General features: G+C 40.4%; 1 protein-coding gene across 1 annotated transcript in view; it reads left to right on the forward strand.

The window, feature by feature from the left end:
- The window catches only part of LOC122805263 (rap guanine nucleotide exchange factor 4-like), a 1,439,269-nt gene that overhangs the window by 176,075 nt on the left and 1,250,494 nt on the right, over nt 1-12,700 (forward strand). Inside the window, exon 6 of the mRNA XM_044075352.1 lies at nt 304-388. Within this exon, the coding sequence (XP_043931287.1) occupies nt 304-388 (85 nt within the window). The remainder of the gene's footprint in view (nt 1-303; nt 389-12,700) is intronic.

Genomic DNA, 12,700 nt, shown 5'->3' on the forward strand with positions numbered 1-12,700 from the left:
AAAACAACATTGCAGGACAGTCTCACATAAATATAGTAAACATCTAGACTGATCTTATTATTTTCCTATCTATCTCTAAGAGAAATACTATGATCTAAGTCTTACTTACAGAGAAAGGCAAGTGCTGTGGTGAGATGTTTACATTATGTATATATATATGTGTGTGTGTGTGTGTGTGTGTGTGTGTGTGTGTGTGTGTGTTACATATAGATATACATGTACACACACAAATATAGCCAGTAAGTATATATTCTGATAAAACCACTTGTACTCCATTGTTTCCATTTCTTTTTTATTTTGCAGGCCTGGCCAAAGGACTGTTGATGATCTAGAAATCATATATGAAGAACTACTACACATTAAGGCCCTGTCTCATCTTTCTACAACAGTAAGTTTTGTCAGTATCTTTATCTAATTTCAAACAAGTTAAAATGTTAACATTTCAAGCTCACCTGAACACAGTAGCACAAATTTTAAAAAGAGAAGTGCAGGCAATTGGCAGTTATATGAACACAAATGCTGTCTAAATCTTGATAGTAAAACTGGGGACACTTGTCATCTCTCACTGAAGAATTCCCCATCAAGGATCTCCAAATGACAGTTTGCCAAATAGATGCAATTCACCAAAGCATATTTCAGTAATGTTGTCTTTCACTGAGGGAGATTGAGTATAGTCAGTTGAAGTGGTCCCCCTGACAAAATGTAATACACATATTGTTGTTATGTATTTGGGATAAGTTATATTTGTTAGGGGATGTGGGTAGAATCCCTGAGGCTCCCTCATGAAACAGTCAAGGATGTTTCCATCCACTGAAAAGCTGTGGTTCATTATGGAAACACTAACATGTTTGGAAATTCAGTTAACTTTTTCTTGTGTCCCTTAGGTCAGTGTAGTTCTATTCAACTAATAGAGCAGGACTTGTGCTACCTTTAGGCAACCTGCATCCACTCCACTGTAATATAGGAATAATTTTTTGAACTGCTATAGTAAACCCTTTAAAAATGCCTGTGTTTGTTATAACAGGCAATAATTAGACGATGGTTAAATTTTCATTGTCATATATTAGTTGGGATTCAAAAAAAATGCTTACATTGGTGCACAGGTGAAGTAGCTCAATACAGCCTGACACCAATTATCTATTTGGTAGGAGTGACATTACCTGCCAGGGTTTGAGTAAGTAGGTAATTCACTGGTGAAAAAAGAGCAGGTGATGCAATGATCTGAACAGGTCAGTGGCAGATCATGGAACTTCGTGAGCTCAATAGTGAGCATGTAGCATGCTTGTAACAATGCATAGTCACTCATGCAACAATTTGCCACTGTGAGCATAGCTGAGAGCCAAAAAGAGACTATGCAGCAAATTCCCTACTATATTTATGTTAAAATGGGAAGGAAAAGGCAGAAAGTGAGAAGGGGAAGCAAGCAAATATACACAAGAGGAAGAGGAAAGGAAAAGTATTGTGCAGGTAGGGAATCCAGGGTAGCAAGATAGCAGACTGTAGCATAATGGATAAGGGGTTTACTTCACAGACACAAGATACATGGTTTGATTCTCAACTTTGAAGGGAAATTGGCTAGGTTTAAAATGGCTTGTGAGGGCAGTTATCCTAGCACTTAATTATGGGAGGGTTGGCGTAATGGTTAAGGCATTTACCATACAAGCACAAGGTACAGGGTTAGATTCTCATGTTGAGTAATTGGCTAGGCTTTAAATGGTCCGTAAGGGCAGTTAGCCTAGTACTAACCTATGAAACTATAGGAGTCCATTTTGTTATATTATAAGAAGCAAATATAGGGATGGTAACATGGGGAAGTGTAGGTAGGAAAGACAATACAAGGATTGGCAGTAGGGGCAGTAACAACAACACACTAGACTGACAAAGACCAACAGGGGGGGTGCTGGCACAAATGAGGAGGGGTCAGCAAAGGAGTGACACAGACAGAGGGAAGACAATTGGTAATGGAGATGAATGGACTACAAATTGGTTAGGAAAGTGAAAAAAAAGGAAGAACACCATGATGGGGATAAGGTGGCTGATGGATGACTGCTACACTGAACATTGTCACATCCAACATGAAGACAGTCACCTCTGTGACCACCTTCATGGCTGGTTCAAGTCACTGTTAGCCCTCTGTTAAGAGCCAGGCATTGTGCCAGTCAACCAAGGTCAATGTGGCATATCAGGATCTTGCAGTGATGCCCATTGATGGGCAGCCTAAACCCTCCATCATATGCATGCCTGCAGAAGGCACCATAGAGGCTCCAGGACATCCCATGCTGGATGAGCTACATCACTCTGCATAGAGGTGGGCCTGCAGACTATTGTATACTCTGCAGTCTCCCCTCCTTCCCACCCTGGTAACTGCATATGTCCCTGAGACTTCATATTCCCTTTTGGCATCAGTTAGTCTCAGGCAGTTGGGTTCTGATTGCCATCTAACAAGAATACTCTTGACAATGGGAATCCCTTCCTCATTTCCTGTATCTCTTCTTGCTAAGAGAACCAGATTTCCTCTCTGGGCAAGAAGAAATTCCCTGGGAAGGAGGAAGTAATTTGCATTGCTGTACATGTTCTCTCGGGGAGTCATAGAACCAGTGCCTGTCAATCTCATAAGGAAAGGTTATTATTCAAGGATATTTCTAGTTCCCAAACCAGAAGGATCCTGGAGGCCAAAGTTGTATCTGCTCTAAATCATTTTGTCAGAATTTCAAAATTCAAAATGTTATCACTTCAACAAGCTAAGATAAATATATGTTCTTGATTTACTGCAATTGCACCTGCTTTATACAGTGATTACTACTGTTTCTGAAAAATTTTTAAAGCATTTGTTTAATTCTGTGGCAAAATAGTCATTTATCTGTTTGTTGGCTTTTCTAGTTCTGTATGCCTTCAAATCTCCTTGCAGAAAGGCAGATTAGCCAGGGACTTAGTTGTTTGTTGTTTAATCTGCACTTGATAGCTGCTTTTGCTGTACTTTTACATTAAGAAATTCTAGGATCATTCATCTTATGGCAGAAGGTGTTTACATGCTCTCTCTGAGTTAGGAAGAAGTTCAAATTGTGGTTGTTTATTAGCTAGAAGGCATAGGAGTCAGTTCTTCAAGCTGTTTTTCTGCTATAAATCAGACAATTTTGCATGAAGCTGCCCATCAGGCAGCAGCAGTTAGCAATGCCCTGTAGAGTTGCAAATGCCTACATAGTAAACTTTTCCTACAAAGTTAGGATTAGATCCAAAACCTTAAATATTGTGACATTGTGTGGAAATAAGCCTAGAGCAGCTAGCTTCTGCATCAAGTAGCACCACTGTATCTTAAAAGTATATAGCATCTTGCCTTTAACCCCAGAAACTAGTTTGCATGTTGAATAGCACTAACATATCCTAGCAGTATATCACATCTTGCCCTTAACCCCAGAAACTCCCCTTGAAGACCCATGTTAAAACCCAATTCTTAATCCTAAACAGTCTACCCTATTACAGAACTGGACAACATGGATATGCAATTTTCAAATGCCTCTGTGGCCAGCTTGGTAGATTTGACCATCCTAAGGCAATGTAGCAATTGCCTAATGTTCTCAGACAATCAGTTAATCATTAAAGAAAATAACATGGTATGCAAGAGATGTAAATACACCACTTCCTTGGAGGAAAAAATCTCACATACAAATGAGGTAATCAGGAATACCCAAACGCACACTGCTCAGCACACACAAACAGATTGTCTTATGCTGAGGAGAGTAAAAGAAACATTCCTACATCTCAAAGACCTCCAAAGCCATCTAATGGCAAGACTGCTCCTCAGCAATCATTAAAGCATACACCAAAAGCAACAGCAAATGTGTTACATAAGCCTATACCCAATGGTCTCCCAAGAGCAAAACCCATAAGTCAAGCATATACTTTACCTAATATTCTTGTCTTCAGGGACTTCATTGTGTAATATACAGATGCTCCACTCACCTGGTTAGACAAGGAGAAGATAATGGTTAGTTGCCTGTTTATATCCAGGATCCACAGTATCACACACACACTCAAGTTACTGCTCCCCAGGTCCCAATATGATTCTGTCATAGTCCATATGGGTGCAAATGACATCAGGCAAACCTCAATGGACTATATAAAAAGAGACACAATGGATCTCTCACAACATATGCCACAGATAGATATGAGCCTTGCATTGAGCAGCATTCTACTTTCACCAGAAATGATGCCACAGTTTCAACATAAAATGACTGATTTCAATAACTGGCTTAGTTTCTAGTGTCACTCCAAGGGGGTCTAATATCTGTCAGCTTGGGAGGACATGGTCAAAAGACCACGTTGCTTTGCCAAGGATGGGCTGCACCCCCCAGGCTTTCAGATATTAACTAAAAGTTTATCCACCCTTTAGAGCCTTTGTAGGCAATGCCCAAAAAAGGCAAAACTACCAACCTAGTGAAAAAGTCTACAACTAACCTGCCTGAAGGTGTTACTACTTAAAGCTTGGCACCTAAACAAAAAATCCCATATCCTTCAAGCCCTCACTCTGGAGAATGTAGACATCTGTGCCATGACTGAGACTTGGTTTAAAGCCATAGAAATCTCTGGAAGTGCAAGGCTACAGTGCCTTCCACGCATTCAGACCAACAACAGCAAGTGGGGCCAAAGGTAGAAGTGTCTCAATCTATGTTAGCAGCAAACATACCTCCATATTGGATCTGATGAAGTTCTGACACTTGGAGGAATGAAAAGTACTTAATAAATGCTTGTGGAATAATTGGTTCCCTTGGAATGTTTTCCTTTAGTAACTGTTGTTTTTGTGGAATAGTTGAATACCTCCATATTGGTTAAACAGGATGGTACAATGGAGCGCATCCACTTGCAAGTCACCATATATAAGGTCCCTCACCATATCATGGCTAGTTACAGGTCACCATCTATGCCACTAAAGTCTCAGAACACTTACCTAAACCTAGTAGAGATACTCACCATCCAAGCAAGCAGCCTATTCATATGTGACTTTAACTACCCCTCTATAGACTGGGAAATGTGCACTGCCTCAAACTCACAGGCACAATGCTTCCTGGACTTTATTAACATAAACACCCTCGAACAGATAGTGCACACTTTACCCAGAGGATCCAGCATACTGGATCTGGTACTCACCAACATGGGAGAGCGTTGCACCCCCCCCCACCTCCCCCTGTGTCACATCTTCCTAGTGAGGCTGGATTACAAAGCTGTCTCATATGAAGTAAAAATCAGCACATAAAATCCAGCTGAATCACTAAAAGTTATTAACTATTCAAAACCAAACTACATCCTATTAAGTGACAAATTGCCAAAACTTAAGGCTTCCCCAACCCCAAGACTACTGTTTCCCATGCAGAATTATTCTCAGAGTCCTATAAAAACATGGGAATGACCACATAGAGGCTGCCGTACCTACCAGAAAAAAGCAAAAAACGAATACTAGAAACAAATCCCAGTGGTGGAATCCTCATCTAAACAGGGTATATAATAAAAGAAGGAAACCCATGACTAGAATCAAGAAGAGAAACTCCCTTAAAGACAAGTGCTCTGTTATACAACTAAACAAGAAACTAAGAAGTCTAATTAAGACCAACAAGGCCAACTACAGGTTCAGGATAGCCTCACAGACTAAGGACAATCAGAAGGCCTTCTTAAGCTATTTCCGTAACCTTAGAGGTAACACACAGCAGTGTGCTGAACTGATGGTGAATGGTATTACTGTCACCAATTAGGGTGACATGGCAAATCTACTAGCTGATAAATTCAGCTCAAACTTCACCCCCCCCCCCTCTAGTTCCACTAGGTTAAATTTCCTCCAACGTACATCCCCCAGCCATCAGCACTCACTAAAGCCAAGAACACCTCTTCCATGGATCCTAACAACATCTCCGGCTGCCTCCTGAACAGAAAAAAAACATGATCTATCAGGACCACTTGAAGCACTCTTCAACTATAGCCTTGAAACAGGCCATATTCCAAGTGAATGAAGGACTGCATCAGCCATTCCTCTCCACAAGGTGGACCATCAACTGACCCAACAAATTACAGACCCATCAGTTTAACAAGCCTGTATGCAAAACCATGGAATGAATTATCATGGAAATGATTAACAAGGACACTGGCTTCCTGCAGACACTGAACCCATCCCAATTTAGCTTTGTTAAAGGAAGATCATGCTTACTTAACCTGGTAGACTTGTTTGAGAAGGTCACCAAGGCAATGCAGAGGGTAAAACAGTGCATACGGTGTATCTTGAAATTGTTAAGGCATTTGATTCAATACCCCACTCACGCACTGTTGAAGAGCTCTCTGAGCTAGGGATAGATTCTTACATAACCCACTGAATTACCAGCTGGCTCACAGACAGGACCCAAGAAGTCAGGATTGGTAAGTCCACCTCCAGCAAGAAACCAGTCAGCAGTAGAGCACCCCAGAGGTCCATTCTGTCCCACTCCTGTTTAGCATCTACTTCTTGGAAGTCAAGACCAATGTTTAAGACCTCTGGCTTCCCAAGTTTACAGATGATTGGAAATTAGGAGCTATTATAGATTCCCCCCAAGACACCAACATCTTTATCTTGCAAGTTGGTTTGACACAGACAAATGACTGGTGCCAAAGCCATGGCCTAAAACTCAGTGCCAAAACATGCATTATAATGCCCTTTTGAAAACTGTCAACCCAAGTTTATTACTCCCTTGACAAAACACCCTTAAGAGTCAATCCAGTGGTAAGGGATCTGAGAACATATGTAGACTCCAATCTGGCCTTCGGTCAACACATAGCTAAGATATTAAGAAAATCATTCCATGTCACCCAACTTAAAGGCAGGGGTATAGTATCCAGGTCCAAGGAAGTTACAGTACCACTCTACTAAGCTTTTATCAGACCTGTCATTGAATGTAATGCCCCCTTTGGTGTGTATCTAACCAAACACTTGCAACAGTTTGAATGTTCACAAAGGTTTCTCACCAAGATAATTCAGGGCATGAATACGCTATCCTACACTGATCACCTAAAGGCTCTTTCTCTGTATTCTCCTACAAATTACTGAAAGGGGTTCTTTGCCTGGCTTACAGGGCTTCCTCAGACCTAGCTTTGGTGTATCTGTTGCACATGTGCTAAACAAACATCAACAGAAACACTAGATCCAAGGAACTGAAGTTGGATTGTGACATAATCAGAACATACTGGAGAGACAGATATGTGTCCCAAAGGATCCCCGCACTATGGAATAGTCTCCCCATCCATAAAGAACAGAGTTCATCCCTGACCTATTAAAACAAAATCTTGACAATTGGATGGGAGATTGTAAATTTTCCCCCAATGTGGCCCCATGACCTTTATGGATAGAGGCTTTCAATAAGAAAAGCATTATCCTAACTAACCCTCCCTACAGATCCTTAGTTACCTTACTACTAACATACCCCATATAGATGTCCATGATACTCGGGACCCAAATGTTTTGGGTTGCATGACTAGGCTTGCAAGGGACCTAGTGATCATTAGCCTAGTAACAACCCATGAATCTATAAAGTTGTGTACCATTGATCCATCTTCTAGCTTTCATGGTGAAGCTGAATTTGAAGAATGCCTGTCATTGCATTCATACTGCCAAGCAATTCAGGCGTTTCTTAAGGTTTATTGTGTCTGACATAAATTACCAGTTCTCCTTTTTACACTTTTGACTCACTTCTGCCCCAAGGATATACAGAAAGTTCTTAGCTCCAGTCATTGCTTACTGCAAACTCCAAGGTATTCTCATTTTTCCATATTTAAATTATTGTCTTATCTTGTCAGACTTTTTTGTTAGATGTTGAGTCTCTATCAACTGTTCAGGAGCTTCTAATCAATCTAGGCTTTCAAATCAATTTGCAGAAGTCTTCTGTCATCCCATTTCACAGGATGGTTTTCTTGCGATGTTTGCTGGACCCTGCCTTGGGAATAACCTTTCTTCCTCCATCCAAAGTAGAGATGTCCTACAGTTCTTCTTAAGTATCTCCAGGCTAAACCAAGCATCATCACAGGAAGTTCTCAAGATTCTAGGGTAAATGACATTGCTGGTTTTCATGCTGCTCTTTGCCAGACTATATTAGGGGCATATTAGTAGTGAGGTAACTAATACAATACAGTGGTCCCTCAGATCATCTGAACTCAGCATTTATACTTTTCAGATTCCAGTTCTGGGATTTGTAAAGAGGGGATACAATCTAGATCTCCTTTTGTCCCTCCTGACTCCATCCATTCAGTCAGTATACACAATTCAGTCCTGACATGGGGTGCAGCTTCAAAAGGGGTAAAAGTGCAAGTCTGTGGGACCCTGTAGACAGACAGATGCACACAAATGTCAGGGAGATGTTGACTGTGTTCAGTACTTTGAAGGCCACAAATCATCTCCAGTCCCCGGGAACCCTGCAAGCATATGTAGATAATATCACAGTGATGTGATAAATAAACAGTAGGGGGGTACCAGATGCTAAGCTTTTTGCAGAGTGAATTGAAAAGCGGAAAGTGCTTGCAGAGTGACTATGGTAGCCTGGGAGGTAGAAATTCAGCTCATTTTGACTTCTCAGGCTTCATACATTCTGTCATAACAAAACATTATTGCAGACAAGCTCAGCAGGACTATGATATACCTCTGTACATGGAAACTTCATCATGGGGTCTTCCAAGAATTGATCTGACCCTGGAAAACACCTCAGATAGATCTGGATGTCTCCTTTCAAAACAGACAATTTAAGAAACTCTGCTGCAGGACTCCCTGCAGTCAGGCCTGGAAGCATACCTCTCAACTGTTAGATTTTTGCAGAATATCTAGATTTTTGCCTCATATTTTTAGTCTTTTTCTCATAAAATTTGTGGTTTACTGGCAAGTCATTGAGGTTGAATCACTAAATAATGACAGTCATTTGAATTTCTGATTTCATATCCTTCAGAAAATGCATGCAAACACAAAACCTGTTAGTCTAGCAACTTTCTTTTATAAGAGTAATATTTAAAATGTGTCCCTATTTTGGGGTCTTTGTTCCAACATGCCCCCCCCCCATTATTTTTCACTTTATCCAGATTTTTTGTGCTACCAGCTTGAGAGATATGCATAGACAACAGATGTTGTCTCCTTTCCATGAATGGGAAAGCTCCTGTATGCTTTTCTACCCTTTCCACTGATTACCTTCGCTCTCCTTAAGATCCAGAAGGACTCTCCAGACATTGTAGTAGCTACAGCAACAGTGGTTCTCCCTTCTTTTCAGACTGGCTAAAGCCAACTGCCACAAGCTTCCCCACAGACTAGATTTACTCGCACATGTTTAGAAACTCTTCAACTAACTGCCTGGATGATAGAATTTTGATACTATTTAAGCACCTTTCTTTCTGAAGACATAAAACAGGTACTAAAAGAGACAAGAAAGCCTGCTACTATAAAATCATATATGTGCAGGTGGAAAAGATATTCTATTTGGCTCAAAGAACCAGCATCCTTTTCAGGCCCAGTTGCATCTAGTTCTTGATTATTTGCGTGAGTTATGGTCCAATGATTTGTCAAAACTGTTCTGTCAAGTAAATTGTTTAGTCATTTCTGCTTATCTACCATTAATTCCCCCGTATTAACAATGCTCAAGTTAAACAACTTTCGAATGAAGTGTTACAAACTCACCCACCTAGGAAACAGGTATCTCCTCCTTGAGATCTCAATTTTCTGCTTGTGAAGCTTATTCTGCCTTCATTTGAATCAGCTCATGAGGTAGATTTTTGGTTCTTAAAGTAGAAGACTGTTTTAATGATTGCTTTAACATCTGCTAGCCAAGTATCTGAGTAACAAGTACCTATAGTGAGTCAACTCAATCTCATGTTCACAAGGGCAGTGTTTCTTTGAGAATAAATCCTACCTTTATACCCATTTTTTTTATTTTATCCAGACTATTTATCTCCTAATCTTCCTTCCTGAAGCAATGTAAAAGGGAAAATGAATATATCGGACTCTGGAAATAACATAGACATCCTACAATCTAGACAAAACTCAACCTTTCAGAAAATCTGATCAACTGTTTGTCTGCTATAGAAGTATCTGAACAACTGTTTGTCTGCTATAGAGATGGGCAAAGTGACAAAGATGGCTATTTCTAAATGGTTGTCTCATGCTATTATTTTCGTTTTACTTACCACAATAAGCCACGTACAGGCAGGGTTACATGTCATTCAACAAGTGCATTGGCTTCTTTGGTGGCTTTATGGAAAGGGGTGGACTCAAAAGGTTTTGAAGGCACCAACTTGGTCCTCTGTACATACAAAGCACTACCCAGTGGTTTCCTTTTCCAAGTCCAGAACAGTCTTTGCTAGGACCATACTCCAGGGGCTCCTGAAGTCTTAGGTATTAGCCTTCTGCCTCTTTTCTTACTCCTTTCTAAGCTATGGTAATCTACCTGCATAATTTAGGCTACAGCAACAATGATTTATGTCTGAACATACTCAGTTGGGTAAGTAAACTTACCATAATGGTAGATTTTGTAATGGATCACTATTGCAGTAGCCATCCTCCTTCCAGTCCCAATTTCCATGCTGCTTAGAGTGTGTTACCAGGGTTTGGTTGTTTTTTGTCAATTTATTAAAATAAATACACATTACTCAATAAATCTGCATAAATATATTTATTCATACTGTATTGCTTAGCAAGTAGAAATACCTGCTAAAAGGCTGCAGATGGACAAAATGAAAAGCTTCCCAGCATCATGAACATTTTTATTTGTTAGTAAGAAAAATGGCCCAGTAATATCAGCATCATGCACAACCCTCATACCTTTTCACATACACACACACATGCACAATCTGAGGAAACTGTTGTTACAGACTGTGTTGGACCTGGAAGGGAGAGTGGGAAACCTGGATTCAGAAAAAAATGGTTTGTTCACCAAAGTAGCTCCCTTTTTACAAATCCCCAAAGCGGAATTTGAAAGATTAGGGGATGTTGATGTTGGGACCATACATATTTTAGATCTCATTTTTCCTCATATGGAGTCCAGCTAGAGGGATCATGAAAATCATAGGTAACCTAATTCCTAAAATCCTTTGAAATTCCCTTGCTGAACTACTGACTGAGTGGAAAAACTCAGGAATAGATCTACCAGAGAGTTATAGATTTACTTTTTTCAGTGGGATAAAAGCTGTTTGAATGGATGTATCCAGAAGATACTGAGCTCGCTCCATTTTTGCATCTGTTTCTCTGAAGTGGAAGCAAACACTTATGGCAGACCAAGTTTGCAGATGATTGCAAGATGGGGGGGGGGGTATCATTGACTCCCCTACAGACACTAGCATTCTTCAAGAAGGCCTATCTCTGACTAAAAGTTATGCCAAATCCATAGCCTTAAACTCAGTGCTAAGAAATGCATAATTGTATCCTTTGGAAAGTCAACCATCCTGTCTAGTTACTATGTTGATAATATGCTGCCAAGATTCATCCCAGTGGTCAGGGATCTGGTTACACATATAGACAGTAGCCTTACCTTTGGCCGCCACATGGCCACAGTGGTGAGGAAATCCTTTTATGTTGCTCAACTTATAAGTAAGGGCACAGCATCCAGGTCTAACAAAGTCATTATTCCACTGTACCCTGCTTTATCAGACCAATCTTAGAGTACAGTTCTCCCTTCGGCATATACCTGACCAAGCATATGCAGCAACTAGAGTGACTTCAGAGGTTACTTACAAAAAGACTACATGGTATAACAACCTTGCCTTATACAGAGCACCTTAAAGCCCTTTCTCTTTCCCTTTACTCAGTTTCTCATAGATTGCTGGTGGGTGATCTAGCCCGTCTTACAAGGCATCCACAAATCCCACACTTATGAATCTACTGCATATTTTTAAGTCAAATTATACCAGAAATACAAGGTCTAAGGACCTGAATTTTGTCTGTGATTTAAACAGAGGAGCATGCTGGAGAGACAGATATATGTCCCAGAGACTACCCCTCCTGTGGAACAGGCTTCCCACCTATGTGAAGCTGAGTTCATCTATTAACCAATTTAAAATCAACCTAGACCAGTGGATGAGGAATAGGACATTTACACCTGACCTGGCATCTATGTCCCTTATAGACAGGGGTAGCTTGTAATGCTTGGCCCTCAATGTCATATTTGGATACAGGTCATCATTATTCTTCCAGGAAAACTTGACTAGGCTTAGAAAGATCTCCACTGAGTTGTTAGCCTCATAACAATCTATGAATCTATGAATACTTTGTTGTAGGATGGAGTCAGACAAGATTTTTGAATGTTTTCCTGGAAACCCAGTCTGCAAACGAGATCTCTCACATAAGTGAGATTCTTGGCACTTTGAAAAAGACTCTGCAGAGACATCCCCTGGGATTCAATAACATTAAATCTCCATGCAAGAGCAGTGTAGTCATTCCTGCATGGAATATGGCCACCGAGCGATCCAGTAAACTACTGTTTTGACGTGCATGAGCCTGCCTACACTATTCCTTCCTGGACACCACTGCATAATGCTAATTAACTAACTTGCTGGTGAAAACCATGCAAATGAGGTGAATTAGTGAGTCAGCAAGCAGACAGGCATCCATGCAAGAATAGTGTTAGTTGCAGAAATGTATTCAACTACTAGCCAAATAAATTTCTGCAATAATTAAAACGGAGGCATGACAGCTCAAATAAAAGCATGTATTATAATCTTT

This window comes from Protopterus annectens, chromosome 6.part1, assembly GCF_019279795.1.
Source record: "Protopterus annectens isolate FY-2018-M chromosome 6.part1, PAN1.0, whole genome shotgun sequence".
Taxonomy (NCBI): Eukaryota; Metazoa; Chordata; order Ceratodontiformes; family Protopteridae; genus Protopterus; species Protopterus annectens.